This window comes from Sycon ciliatum, chromosome 4 (assembly GCF_964019385.1).
Source record: "Sycon ciliatum chromosome 4, ocSycCili1.1, whole genome shotgun sequence".
NCBI classification, from domain to species: domain Eukaryota; kingdom Metazoa; phylum Porifera; class Calcarea; order Leucosolenida; family Sycettidae; genus Sycon; species Sycon ciliatum.
In genome coordinates this window covers 12,290,234-12,305,990 of record NC_088646.1, presented here as the reverse complement: position 1 = coordinate 12,305,990, position 15,757 = coordinate 12,290,234, and the positions used below count along the sequence as shown (strand labels likewise).

Below are 15,757 nucleotides of genomic sequence, written 5' to 3'. Positions count from 1 at the left end.
AAGACCATGTGTTTGTGCTTGCTGTCCCGCTCTGGAGAAACATCACTATGACTTTGTAGTCCAACAAGTGTATATGACTATACGTACCTTTTCATTTGTTGCATGTTTGTTGTGTGGACTGTTGATCACAGCTGCTTGATCTACTGACGAACAAGCCCCTGGAGATCCTTCCCTACCTGAAGGATATTGTTGAGTTCTTCTGTGTCAAGTACTTGTTTGCGGAAAATGTGGAAGGTACGGACTGGCCGGCATACCACGCTGTTTGATTTCTCACTGTTGAATGTGTGTTTAGAGGCGTGTGTGCCACTGCACAGTGCAGCTACTCTTTAACAGCAGGGGACTGGGTGGCGATAGCGCAGATCTGTCAGATCTTTGTCAATGATTCACGGGGGAAATTTCAGGAAAATCTCGACACGAGTAACTCTACATTGTACACACTGCTGAGTCACTTTATCTCTGCAGAGGTGCTTTGTGGCGAAAGACAAATCACTGTACTCACTGTATTGAGCCCTGCACCCTGTCCTAGGCTCATGCCTCACTTAGCTGGCAACATACTAACAGTGTTTTCGGTACCTTACCACTTTGTTCGTACATGGTTTATAACATAACTGTTATCGTGTTGTCACTGTTGTGTAACTTCGTGTCGTAGGTGCATGTGCTGTCTGTGTAACTCAAAGTAACTATTTACTAAGGTTACCAGTGAAACAAAGCACACAACAGTAACACACTTCCCGTTATCTCCAATGCACCCAGCAACTAGACTGGATCGAATAGTTATGAGGATCAGAATAAGAATAAGAATGAAAGCTTAGTCAAATCATACAATGGTTATGATGCCCATTCTGAGATCGAGACTCTTGGGGAGGGGGTCTTCTAGTTAGCCAACCAGAACATCTTAATAGACCCATTGCGCAATGACGTAATTTGTTCCATAAACACCCTTCACAGCCACCTGAGGGGGGGGGGGGGGGGTCGTCTGGGGTGTTGAACAGCGCTTTTCTGATCCCAGCATACTCACAAGCATTACTCATGCATTCCATATTTGGCTGTGAAGGGTGTTTTTACGTCATTGCGCAATGGGTCCATTATAGTACAGTCGACCTACCCTTATAACGATAACCTCTATAACGATATTACCCTTATAACGATATTTTTCTGCCAAACCAAATCACTTCATTGACTTGTGTATACAATGCCTTACCTCTATAACAATATTGCTATAACGATATTACCCCTATAACAATATAAAATGGGCTGACCAATCGACATTTTCCATTTTATAACAATATCTAGCAGGGAATATAATTAGAGCCCACTATCCAGGTAAGGCAAGCTTCACTTGATAAGTCGCTGGGACACGACGAAATGCAACAGGGGCACCAGTGGGCACCTTGCTGTGTACATAATGTGCATGTAAAATGATGTATATCAGTTTTTATGCTATGAAGAGTGTAAAAAATGAACAAAATCCATGCATTATGACGTATGTGTATGAAATGAACCAGTTACCCCTATAACAATATTACCCTTATAACAATATTTCTTGGTCTGACGCAAATATCGTTATAAGGGTAGGTTGGCTGTACATAATTATCAGAGAGTCTGGGGGGGCTGGAGTCTTGGGGGAGGGGGTTCTAACTACAGTTACATTCACTGAAATCCAACCCAAAGTGCAAACTGGCGCCCTGGACTGGTTCCGATTACATCACTCTACTTGTACATATGTGTACGTCCAGCCGCATTCGTGCCACTTCCAGGGGCGTCAAGGGCCGTGCAAGTTGAGAGCGCTGAATTTGCACTTTGGTCGGATTTCACTGAGTGCAACTGTTGTCAAAACAAGAGAATATAGAAAATTTGTAGATGCAACACTTATTTTCATACTATCATTAGCAATAATAGAAAGGCTGACAGGATTGCTTTTCTTAATACAGGGTCCCGGTGCATGCTGTGTAATATTATACCTAACATATGAACTTGTGCCATAACGCAACTATGTACAAATGCGAGTCAAATACGTACACTATAATTTTAAGAACGGTCTAGGCCGGATTCTTTGCAGATAAGAACGGAAACCGTAATGTACACTATAATGTACACTCAGACGTATTACTCTGTATAAATATACACGTAGGACTGTACCATCGAATAAGAACGAAACTGCTGTGTTCGCTAAAAATAAGAACAGGCTAGGCTAGAACCCTGACCCCCCAGTTCTTGGGCACCCGGCAGTACTATAGCTGTGCCGTGCCAGATAATACCTTCTTTGGCGGGCATTTGCATACCAGACAGCAATGAACGTAGTTCTGGACCGATTGTGTCATGCCAAACCAGAAAAACCGGCTTTAGCGTTTGGCCACCTTCTTGGGCACAACGCCAATGCCTGATGTACGGAAGGGCCGAAATGGTGGTCGATCAAAAGGACCGCAGGTATTTGTATTGTATTTATTTGCATTTGTATTGAATTTATTTAACTTAGGTGGCTCAACAGTACAATGTACTACAGTAAGATCGGGCGCCGAAGAACGCAGGGGCTCGAGCGCAGCCTAGGAAAGTTCTTAAATTTTTGATTCTAGCCAGACCGTTCTTATTCACACGCGCGCGGCGAGTCGAGTGACGTCATGACGTTTGTCATGTACATGTAGTGCAATGTAGTACTTCTAAACTAGTGGGTGTCGTAAATGGGAATGACTGTACATGTAGCAGTTACTGTTTACACGTGTACATGACATGTACTCACCTCCCATACATGTACAATGTAGATCTACGTACAATGTAGATCTAGTGTTCTTAAATCTGATAATTCTAGCCTGGACTGTTCTTAAATTTTGCCGGTTTTCCAGCCTGGGTTTTCTTCGGCGAGGTGTTCTTCGGCGCCCGATCTTACTGTACTTACACTAAGGGGCCTATATGTGCAACTCCAGCCCGGGCTGGAGCGAGCGGGCCAGCCCACCAAGGGTGTTTACTGAGTACATGTGCAAGGCCGGGCTGGTCGCCAGCCCGCAGTGAGTTTATATGCGCTGAGCACACGCCAGCCCGTTGTGAGTAGGCAGCAAACACACTACGACTGTAGTGTGCTGCCCCGGGCTGAAACGCAGGGCTGCAACCCATACTCAGGTTTTATTACAATCATGTCAGGTGACCGTTTCCAGGTCTACAGCCAATCAGCGACCAGATAGAGCGGGCAATATTTCTCCATACAAGCCCGCTCAGGCGGTCCAATATTACACGATATTGCCCGGCATTTGACCCCATACACACTGTACACATACACATACAAGTAGGTGCGCATGTAATACCAGTTGGATACATGTGCCTCGTAGTTTTTCGTACCATTATCCCGAATTCCACGTGTGAAGGCAGTGTACGTTGATGAGTACATCAAATTAGGGAAGTATGCATGTAATAAATGTGTTATTAGCCTCGTAGTACGGGCAACACCGGCTACGATATCTGCCCTCACGGCTAACGCCGTTCGGGCAGATATCGGCCGGTATTGCCCTGATACTCGGCTAATAACACATACATAAATCTAAAAACTTTTTTTCTCACACAATGTATTCTTCTGCTGATTTCTTTTCGCGCTGTGGCACATGTTTTGTGTGTTGTACCACCTCGTTTCTTTTTCCTGTTTTTCACTTTTTTAGCTGTCCATATCAAAGTATTTTGCAAGTAGTTCCCCTTCCATTTCAATGAAAATCATGCATGTCGACTAGTGGTGAAACGAATATTCGAATATTCGAACATTCGTTCGATTGATCACATTCGAATATTCTTTAAGTCGCATTCGAGTATTCGTGACGTCACTTCGAATGCAGTGCACGTTCATACGTGCACACCAAACACAGTACAGTGCAGTGCGTACAGCGTGCCTGTGACTTTGTACTGCATGTTTGCACATGTATGTGCATACTGGACTGCCAATGTAGCAAACCACATGTATAAACTTCAAAGTAGCCTTATGTGGCAGTGCATTTTATGTGGCACTACTGTTTGTCATACCTAATAACAATGACAGCATCCATCAAATGACTGAGAGGAGGTAATGTAATGTCATCTGTGTTACCAAAAGAATATTCGTTCGTTCGTTCGTTAAGCCAAAGAATATTCGACTACTAGAATTTGACGTTCGTTTCACCACTAATGTCGACAAATAAACAGTGCTCACTTCACATCCTTCTTGTTGCTGTACCAAAAGCTTCATAGATTTTCAAGACAATATCGGGAATCCTCTTTATAACTTCCCTCAAAAGGTAAAAGTACCTATTTTGTAGTATGAACGCAGTGTCGACACCATAATAATACAACTCTGGCCCGGGCTGGTCTGTTTATATGTGCTTTTCCTGGCCCGCCTAGCCGGGATCCCGGGTGCCTCGAGGCGGGATCCCGCCTCGCCGGGCCAGCCCGCTTGCCACGTAAACGCACCACAGATTTTGTGTGGATTTGTGTACAACCCCGCGATCCCGTTGCAGGCGGGCTGGCCCGCCTGGCGACCGGCCCGGGCTGGAGCTGCACATATAATCACCCCCTAACACTAGTAACAGTTCCTCACCCTATAAAAGCTGCTGTTCACAATTCTCTTCATGTCAGTTTAGAGTTAGAGTTCAACCTTCAATCCAGTCTTTAGTAATAATAAAGTTAACAACAGTGTGTTCACTGAGACCCGTGTGCATTTGCCTCCGAGAGAGACCGGCTGCGGACCGCTACAGTATGACAAAGCAAAGAGGCAACCATTGTGGGGGGGGGGGGGAGTTACGAACTATGCACAGTGAAGGGATAAGTGGATGTACATGACCAAGGATAGGGTATACCGGACAAAGTTGCCATTGTTGGGAGCAACGGATTGGGAAGTACAACAGTACTGTGGTAATGAGTGCAAATGCAAAATCATAAGATGGAGCGATAAAACGATAGAGATTAATTCGCCAAGTGGTACTTGGATGGTTTGGTGTTGTTGGCCACGTACTCCATCATTCTCATCCATCTGATGGCTAAGCATTCTTCTTACCGGTCTTCTCAGGATCACTCTGAATTGCGCGGTACGCGACGTATGCAATGGCACCTGCTGTTCCTGCAACTAGTACTGTTCCTGCAACTAGTACACAAGGAGTTACAGCAGCTCCAACAGCGGCTGCACATCCTCCCTTGGTTGCCATTGCAAGAGTGCCAGTAACTGCCGCCTGTGTTCCCTTGATTGCCAGGCTAAGCTTTAGTTTAGCATACGAAGCGGTGGCAACTATCTCCAGCGGGCTTGACATGATGATCCTCACTGAGTAGGTCCAATCACTCGGAATACAGTCCGCTATAAGCAACTGCTGTTACACAACCGACTAGAAGGCAGTTCACTTGCCTTGGGTCCTCACTGCTTTTCTCGCCCAGGAATTGCTACTAGTGTTGAAACGAGCGTATCTATAACAAACGAGCGATCAGTTCCACTAACGAGCAAGCTATCGAGCGAGCTAACGAGTTTCATTGACTGCCTTGTACATATTTCTGGCCCTGATACTCGCTTTTCCGGGAAAAGCGAGTATCAGGGCCAGAAGTACAGTAGGTATCGGTTATAGCGTGGGTGTTTGAAAAACGACTTTCTATTCTTATTTCCGCTATTTCTTACACACGATAAATCAAGTGTGACATACCATGTACATGTGCGCAGAGGCAGGAAGATCATACATGTACTACAAAGAGGCCCGGAAAACCGGTCTTTATTTATTTATTTATTTCTGCACCTCAGCATTTCAAGACTGCCAATTGAATTGAGGAGAGGGTGAGACCAACCACGGAAGAAGAGAAGAAGAAAAAAAAGAAAAAAAAGCACGTACACAAAAGGGATAGGGATTAGCAAGTTACAAAGCAATGTGGTGCCCAGCGAGCTATGCAGCGGAAGTGGTGACTGTGATTTTGTTTACTGGAAGATACTGAAGTGCTGTCTGATGAGGGTACGGAATTTGGGCATATCTGGAGCTTGCCTAACACTGGGAGGCAGTTGGAGCCACGTGGAGTAGGAGGAAAAGAAAGGGGGAATTTACGGATAGGGTAGACCTAGCTAGGGGGAGACGAACGCGGCTTCAGGTGGTACCACCCGACTTAAACCAATTAAGTAACTGCAACTGAGCAGGGTGCTGGTCAAGAAAATGGAATGAACCAGGGTGCACTTGGAAGCCTCAAGGTAGCGTTGCAAGGTGGTAGTGGATGCAGCAGCATACAAGTCTGGATTTGAGATGACATTGTAACGATCAATACGAAATATTATGCGCAGTATACGGCGATGAAGAACTTCTAATTTCGCGGTTTGGGTTTTGTTAATGGTAGATCAAGCAGGGAAGCCGTACGTGAAGAGGGGGAGAATGTATGATTTATAAAAATTAATCCGGCAATTGTGGGGGAAGTGACTTGTCATTATGCCGACAGATCGGCATATGCGTAAGGACACATGGTCAGCATGGTAAGACCAGGAGAGGGCAGAATCTATGACAATGCCAAGGTGTTTATGATGGGGCGCTACAGAAATAGGGTGACCGGGATCGTCGGGAAAGTGGAAGATGGGCACTGGATCTGTGGGATGAGGAAAAAGGAGGAGCTCGGTTTTAGTCACATTTGGCTTGAGGTACCAAGTGCTCATCCAGTGGACAATGTTGTTGAGGCAGGTCTGAACTTTGGGGTACAGGGTGGCGTGAGATGGGGAGGAAGCAAGACAGTGGTATCGTCTGCGAACAAAGAAATATTGGGAATTGCATAGGGGAGGTATGTGAGGAAGAGCAGGGGACCCAAAATGGAGCCCTGGGGCACTGCGGACGTCACCGATTCGGGGTCAGATAAAGTTCCTTTCACTGTGACGCGCTGATTTCGGTCGGAGAGATAACTAGTTATCCAGGTGGGTAGGGAGCCGGAGACACCGTGAGCACGAAGTTTGGCGATGAGGCCCTTGTGCCACACTGTGTCAAAAGCCTTGGAGAGGTCAAAGAAACAGATGCAGGAGACCTGCCGCTGGTCTTTTAGAGAGCAGAGGTCTTGAATTATGCGGGACGTGTTGTCCTTACGACTGAAGCCACATTGTGAGGGATGAAGAAGAGGGGAGATATGGTCATACAAGCGGTCGTACACTATCCTCTCTAGCATTTTGGAATTGGAGCCCCTTTTCCAGTTCATGTGTCATCAGGGGTTTTTATGTCCCGACGATAGCCCTTCCGATTACTCTCTCACATGTACCACAAACAGAGGACTGATATTTGTCGTTCTTACTTCGAGGAGAGTCTCAGGAAGAAGGCCAAAACAACAAGAATGCGTACAATAATTATGCAAGCATGCGCAGTCCGCACGCGGTCCGCACACACGTGCCAAAAGGGGCACAAACCCTCCAAAAGGGCAGGGACAACACATGTGTGTTGATAGGTGTGTGTGGTGCGTGGGGAGTGCATGAGCCTCCACAGAACAGGCAGACATGTTTAAATTTGCAGTTGGTGGATGTGCAAGACCCGGATGAAGCGTCTGCACACAGGCTGATTCTGGCCGCCTTTCGCTGGTTGGGAGCCACGAAAAAGAGACGTTTCTCTACGCCCTGCGAAACAGGAAGTTGCCACGTGGCTGGTCTTGTGGCACTTGACGAATACGGGTAGCACATGCCCTGTGAAACACTGTGTAAACAACTATGTATCCATCACACCAATGGAACGCGAGGAGTCTTTCACAATTGCTTGGCGGACCCGGCTGTCGAAGTCCAGCATCGCCGCCAAACGATAACTTTGGGCAGCCTGCACTATCCTCAGCTGATGCTGCATCCGCCTTGTCCACTCCGCAATGTGAACCACCCACCGAATCGTGAACAGATGAAATAGCTAGTGTTCGAAGCTCATGGGGACAACGGACAGTAAAATGATGTTACCCTCCACCTCAACCTGTCGCCGTAGAACACAATTCACTACCTTGAGCTGGGACGTGTTGGCTGCAAAATGGCGCACATCACGAGACTTCCGGAGTTCCTCAGTGTTTTTGTTGCCTTACCACTTTGTTGATACTTGTACTTAGTTTTATAATAATATCGTGTTTTGTAACGTGTTTGGATGCAAGAAGGGTTTGCATATTACTAGCATGTTTAAATAAGGAATCAGATTTTTTTAGTGTCCCTGCTTCTGTATTGCTCTGTTCTGGCCATGTGAATGTTGCTGCAGTGTTACTATTTGAGAGGTTTATAGTGCAAGGCCTGAACTTCATGAAGGGTATGCTGCTCTGCAGTGACTACACACCGAAAGTCAACAAGGACACACATGGTGAGCTAGCGGTTTAACTCTATAAGCATACTGTTAGTTTGTACTGCTGCTTGTCCTGTTTTTGTGATGCTGGAGTGTGGTGATGTGATCTAGTTATGTAAGATGAATGTCAGTGCTGGACGTCTTGTCATGTTGAATAGGTCTGTTGTGTTTCTCTGGAGTAGTTTGTGGTACGCCAGGGCTAAGCATGGCACACTCTGTCTGCAGGTGCCAGCTAATTAAAGTGCCCTTAAGCTAAGCACTGGTGTTCTATTGTGTTACTGTGGATATCAGTGCAATGCTTCAAAAGTGCATTGCATTGTCCCGTTGCAGATGGCAGACCACCCCATTGCCCCAAGCTGACCATTCCATTTCCCCTAAGCTGACCATTGCATTGCCCCTCAGCTGACCATTCCGTTTCCCTTAGCTGATCATTGCATTGTCCCACTGTGCTTGTCTTGCTGCAGTGCCATCACCTAACCAAGATTCTCGAATTGTTAAAGGATATGAGGTGAGCTTATGCCCTGTATTGCTGTGTAGTTAGCTTTGGCCTCAATTTTGTATGTGTGTGTTTGTGTGTGAGTGTGTGTGTGTGTGGGGGGGGGGGGGGGGGGGGGGGTGCATGCATGCATGCATGCACGGGTATGTGTGTGTGTGTATTCAGTGTAGTTTGGTTATAATCTCTCTGTCTCTCCTATATGCGGTTGGTGATGATGCAGATAAAGATGATGTTCTTTACGTCTGAAGTCTCGGCAAATATTGTGCGTCAACTTGTCACCAGATTCTTCCCGCTTAGACAATCTGTAAGTGAATGACAGACAGAGGTTGTGTTACCGGTGCATCAGGTCTTGACATGCATGATTTGCCTTCTTCACCCATCCTGGACTCTGTGGCGTATACAGTAACTTTGCATTACAGTCGAGGTCATCAGGGTACTGTATCTGTTTGTTCTGTTCTCTACCAGGAGATTGACAGCTGGGAAGATGACCCGGAGGGTTTTGGTAAGTCGAGTGTATGTCTAATACAAATACAGTGCAGATGCAGGTTTGTTTGGGAAGCTAAATTTTCGCCTCATATCCCGGGGTCACTTGAGCTAACTTCAACGTTGGTGTTGTGTACTGTTTTACAGTGCAATAGACTTTATAGACTGTTAGCTGTAAACTGCGCTGCTGCATGTGCTCGTATGTTATAGTCCACGGGAAGTAAATGCTGTGCAGTGTTTCCACAAGATATTCGGCTGATATGAAGTCCTGTCAGTGGACAATGTACACTGTACACTGTGTTTGCAGTGGTGCATGGAATGCTATTTTCTTACTGGTCAAATTCAAATTGTAGCGGTGCTTTGAAAAGTCTTTCTCTTCACCAGTTACGTGTGCCGTGTGTTCCTGCAGCTGATGAAGAAGCTGGCGAGTCTTGGAAGTTTGCTCTGAGAGTGAGTAATGAGTCTAGTTGTACGATGTACTTACTTACTACTTGCTCCAGAAACTAAACACTTCACGACTTATTTTATTTGCATTGTAAGGAGTTACTGTGCTCGAGAAATTTGGTTCAGTGGAGCAAAAACACTTCAAGACCAGGATTGGATATAATTGTGTACACTACATTATTTTGTCGGACTGTGACATTAATTTTGTATTATGAAAATTAATTGTGACCTTAGAGTCTGACTCGGAGTCCCCGTTGCTTGATTCCTCATAGCTCAATTCGCCTCACCTCAGAGGTCGAATGAAGTCACAAAGTGTTTTGTTTCTGGATGAGGCATACTGCATTTACTTGCAGATCCACATTGGCGCTGGAAGCTAGGATGAGGTTTTTAGAATTTTTTTCTGCTGTATGAAAGTGTGTTTCAGTACCGCTTGGAAGGAGTGAATTGAAACTCGTTTATACGCAGTATGGCATGCGCTCTATTTCTTTTCTGGCGGCAGGCAGGTGGAACTCTCTTCCAGCTGACTGTCGACAGGCCCACACTCTCGCTCTGTTCATTAATATGGTTAAACTTCACCTTGGGTTCCCAGTAAAAAGGCAGTAGCCTGTTGGGACTCCCCTAGTAAAATAATAAAAACTACTACTACTACTACTACTACTACTACTACTACTACTACTACTACTACTACTACTACTACTACTACTAAGTAACTTTCAGTTAGGACTCTCTATGGTTGATTCATGCAACGTTGTCCCGCACGAGCTCCAGTGCGACGCCGGTTGTTTCGTTCTGTTCAATGAAGAGCTGCACAGGATCCAGTGCATGCAGCGCATCCGGCTTCTTCACCGCCCTCTTCACCACCTCCACATCGTCCTCATCTTGGCTCTGCTCCTGACAGTCCGTTTGCAGAGAGCAAATAATGTCATCATCTGTTGACAGGGCACATACATCGGCACCATCATCAACGCTTGCATATTCGTCTTCATGGATATCACCAGACACAGTAGCTCGGTGCTGGAAAGCCGTGATATAGTCCTCAAGCCCCTCGCTATCCCAGACCTCGGTTGCATCGAAGCTCGCAGAATCCAGAGTCTCCTCGGATGGCTTTTCGAACCCTCAATGCCAGAATCAAGCAGTGCTTGTCTTTTCCGACACGCTACACCAGAAGTCCTGTAAAACATTTAAAAAAACCGTGTGCGTGTGTGTCTGTATATATGTGTATTAGTGGTGAAACGAATGTCAAAACCTACTAGTCGAATATTCTTCAGCTTAACGAACGAATGAACGAATATTCTTTTGGTAACACAAATGACATCACATGCCCTCCTCTCAGTCATTTGATGGATATTGTCTATTTATTAGGTATGACAAACGGTATCTCGTTATCGTTATATTTCCCTCTAGCCCTCTCGCTTAGGATGAGCTTTCTTTTTTATGGCAGCTTAAGCGAAGGCTATATACCTGCTTTATGCAGGTTGATGCCAACGCGAACAAGCAAAATAATAATAATAATAATAATGACAAACGGTAGTGCCACGTAAATTATACTGCCACATAAGGCTACTTCGAAGTTCATAAATGTTATGTACACCATTGGCAGTCCAGTAAGGACATACATGTGCATGCATGCAGTACAAAGTAACAGGCAGGCTTTACGCACTGCACTGTACCGTGTTCGGCGTGCATGTATGTACAGGCACTGCATTCGATGTGACGTAACGAATACTCGAATGTGACTTAACGAATATTCGAATGTGACAAACCGAACGAATGTTCGAATGTTCGAATATTCGTTTCACCACTAATGTGTGTGTGTTTGACTGTGTGTACATGTATGACTATGTGTTTGTGTTCACATATGCTGCGTACTTGTGCAACTAGCCTTGCGTGGAGACAGCATTTGCGACTTTGATGTCAATGTTCAGTATCAACCTGGCACCTATAGTGGCTTCAATGGTTCCCAGTGTTCAAGGTCAGTACATGTAGTGATGTGCGGTGAACACAGCACTGCCAAGCATGCTCTTGCTGCATGCTTCTGTCTATCCCTTGCCTCACGGCCTAGTGCCCAGGGAAGTTAGTGTAAACCTGTAAACCTGCATGTTCATGTACCAATCTCAACACTCACGTCAATCCACTACAGTGTACAGTGCTGCTCGGTGAGATCCGATCATGTGAGTCAATGTGGGTTAGCGAGGTGAAATTCTAACGAATTCTGTCTCAAAACCGGCAGTTCATAGCACTCAGTACTGACGATGACTGCTGGAACCCACTTTGGTCCATGGCTGCTGAAACTCAGTATGTACACAACGTCACCGACCGGGTTGCTCTGTGTGTGTATGTGTGTGTGTGTGTGTGTGTGTGCGTGTGCGTGTGTATGTGTACATGTGCGTGTGTATGTGTGCGTGTGTGTGTGTGTATGTGCGTGTGCGCACATGCATGTATGTGCGTGTATTTGTGTGCCCATGTTGGTGGTGTGACGTTGCAGACTTGGACATTCATGATCATAATGCTGTCAAGATTCGAGAAGCAGGTGAGGTCACCACACATGACGGTTACAAGCTATGAATGTATGCATGGACTATAAAGAGAAGGACAACTGAGATGATTCATAAATAAATGACGCGGAGAAAACAATTTTAAAATAGCAGTACATATAGGGTGATGACGGCAGGATTTATCCTATTTATTGCTATTTTGAGATGATTCATCAGGACAATTATAACCTAGCTAGTGGAACAGATGTGGACTCTAGCAAAACTGTAGTAGTGTACACAAATTTTCGGTATTCATTTTTTAAATCGAAAGGAATGCTTCTGGTACTTCCCCTATGAAATGGTGCACAGCATAATCGGTGTTCATTCGACGTGTTCTTTCACCCAGGGTTAGTACAGTAAAACATGTATTGACCGGACCCTGTACCAAGCGGCATCCTGTGTTGGCCGGACCCTGTACCAAGCGGAATCCTGTATTGACCGGGCCCTGTACCAAGCGGAATCCTGTATTGACCGGACCCTGTACCAAGCGGAATCCTGTATTGACCTGACCCTGTACCAAGCGGAATCCTGTATTGGCCGGACCCTGTACCAAGTGGAATCCTGTATTGGCCGGACCCTGTACCAAGCGGAATCCTGTATTGGCCGGACCCTGTACCAAGCGGAATCCTGTATTGACCGGACCCTGTACCAAGCGGAATCCTGTGTTGGCCGGACCCTGTACCAAGCGGAATCCTGTATTGGCCGGACCCTGTACCAAGCGGAATCCTGTATTGGCCGGACCCTGTACCAAGCGGAATCCTGTATTGACCGGACCCTGTACCAAGCGGAATCCTGTATTGACCGGACCCTGTACCAAGCGGAATCCTGTATTGACCTGACCCTGTACCAAGCGGAATCCTGTATTGGCCGGACCCTGTACCAAGCGGAATCCTGTATTGGCCGGACCCTGTACCAAGCGGAATCCTATATTGGCCGGACCCTGTACCAAGCGGAATCCTGTATTGGCCGGACCCTGTACCAAGCGGAATCCTGTATTGACCGGACCCTGTACCAAGCGGAATTCTGTATTGACCGGACCCTGTACCAAGCGGAATTCTGTATTGACCTGACCCTGTACCAAGCGGAATTCTGTATTGACCGGACCCTGTACCAAGCGGAATTCTGTATTGACCTGACCCTGTACCAAGGAGAATCCTGTGTTGGCCGGACCCTGTACCAAGCGGAATCCTGTATTGACCTGACCCTGTACGAAGCGGAATCCTGTATTGACCTGACCCTGTACCAAGGGGAATCCTGTGTTGGCCGGACCCTGTACCAAGCAGAATCCTGTATTGACCGGACCCTGTACGAAGCGGAATCCTGTATTGACCGGACCCTGTACCAAGCGGAATCCTGTATTGGCCGGACCCTGTACCAAGCGGAATCCTGTATTGGCCGGACCCTGTACCAAGCGGAATCCTGTATTGACCGGACCCTGTACCAAGCGGAATTCTGTATTGACCTGACCCTGTACCAAGCGGAATTCTGTATTGACCGGACCCTGTACCAAGCGGAATTCTGTATTGACCTGACCCTGTACCAAGGGGAATCCTGTGTTGGCCGGACCCTGTACCAAGCGGAATCCTGTATTGACCTGACCCTGTACGAAGCGGAATCCTGTATTGACCGGACCCTGTACCAAGCGGAATCCTGTGTTGGCCGGACCCTGTACCAAGCAGAATCCTGTATTGACCGGACCCTGTACGAAGCGGAATCCTGTATTGACCGGACCCTGTACCAAGCGGAATCCTGTATTGACCTGACCCTGTACCAAGCGGAATCCTGTATTGACCTGACCCTGTACCAAGCGGAATCCTGTATTGACCTGACCCTGTACCAAGCGGAATCCTGTGTTGGCCGGACCCTGTACCAAGCGGAATTCTGTATTGACCTGACCCTGTACCAAGGAGAATCCTGTGTTGGCCGGACCCTGTACCAAGCGGAATCCTGTATTGACCTGACCCTGTACGAAGCGGAATCCTGTATTGACCTGACCCTGTACCAAGGGGAATCCTGTGTTGGCCGGACCCTGTACCAAGCAGAATCCTGTATTGACCGGACCCTGTACGAAGCGGAATCCTGTATTGACCGGACCCTGTACCAAGCGGAATCCTGTATTGGCCGGACCCTGTACCAAGCGGAATCCTGTATTGGCCGGACCCTGTACCAAGCGGAATCCTGTATTGACCGGACCCTGTACCAAGCGGAATTCTGTATTGACCTGACCCTGTACCAAGCGGAATTCTGTATTGACCGGACCCTGTACCAAGCGGAATTCTGTATTGACCTGACCCTGTACCAAGGGGAATCCTGTGTTGGCCGGACCCTGTACCAAGCGGAATCCTGTATTGACCTGACCCTGTACGAAGCGGAATCCTGTATTGACCGGACCCTGTACCAAGCGGAATCCTGTGTTGGCCGGACCCTGTACCAAGCAGAATCCTGTATTGACCGGACCCTGTACGAAGCGGAATCCTGTATTGACCGGACCCTGTACCAAGCGGAATCCTGTATTGACCTGACCCTGTACCAAGCGGAATCCTGTATTGACCTGACCCTGTACCAAGCGGAATCCTGTATTGACCTGACCCTGTACCAAGCGGAATCCTGTGTTGGCCGGACCCTGTACCAAGCAGAATCCTGTATTGACCGGACCCTGTACCAAGCGGAATCCTGTGTTGGCCGGACCCTGTACCAAGGGGAATCCTGTGTTGGCCGGACCCTGTACCAAGCAGAATCCTGTATTGACCGGACCCTGTACCAAGCAGAATCCTGTATTGACCGGACCCTGTACCAAGCGGAATCCTGTGTTGGCCGGACCCTGTACCAAGGGGAATCCTGTGTTGGCCGGACCCTGTACCAAGCAGAATCCTGTATTGACCGGACCCTGTACCAAGCAGAATCCTGTATTGGCTGGACCCTGTACCAAGCAGAATCCTGTATTGACCGGACCCTGTACCAAGCGGAATCCTGTGTTGGCCGGACCCTGTACCAAGCAGAATCCTGTATTGACCGGACCCTGTACCAAGCGGAATCCTGTATTGACCAGACCCTGTACCAAGCGGAATCCTGTATTGACCAGACCCTGTACCAAGCGGAATCCTGTATTGGCCGGACCCTGTACCAAGTGGAATCCTGTATTGGCCGGACCCTGTACCAAGCGGAATCCTGTATTGACCAGACCCTGTACCAAGCGGAATCCTGTATTGGCCGGACCCTGTACCAAGCGGAATCCTGTATTGACCGGAAGAATTGTCATGCACTAAATTGCTCTGCATTTAACCTGCATCCCTGGATGAATCAAGAGTACAATCGATTCAGACATGGCCACACCACATTTCGGCATGTGTATTCTTGATTGCTCTAATTGAATTGCTTTCTCCACGCCGTCTTTTTTCATCCCCGGATCAAGAGGAATCTTGACATATCAGGACAGTTTCCGCTGCACCAAGGGCGTCCGGTTAGGGCAGGTTTTACCGTAGTGGTAGTGGTGGTACATGTAGTAGTAGAGCATGAGCTCACTCTCACTCTCCCTGCCGGGTGTGTAGTGTGTA

The 15,757-nt window shown here is 47.2% G+C and overlaps 1 protein-coding gene across 1 annotated transcript in view; it reads left to right on the top strand.

Moving 5' to 3' along the window:
• The window catches only part of LOC135814526 (importin-11-like), a 42,802-nt gene that overhangs the window by 12,923 nt on the left and 14,122 nt on the right, over window positions 1-15,757 (top strand). Inside the window, exons 11-18 of the mRNA XM_065327652.1 lie at window positions 132-234; window positions 8,166-8,264; window positions 8,711-8,754; window positions 8,963-9,046; window positions 9,208-9,244; window positions 9,635-9,675; window positions 11,551-11,641; window positions 12,155-12,199. Coding sequence (XP_065183724.1) covers window positions 132-234; window positions 8,166-8,264; window positions 8,711-8,754; window positions 8,963-9,046; window positions 9,208-9,244; window positions 9,635-9,675; window positions 11,551-11,641; window positions 12,155-12,199 — 544 coding nt within the window. The remainder of the gene's footprint in view (window positions 1-131; window positions 235-8,165; window positions 8,265-8,710; window positions 8,755-8,962; window positions 9,047-9,207; window positions 9,245-9,634; window positions 9,676-11,550; window positions 11,642-12,154; window positions 12,200-15,757) is intronic.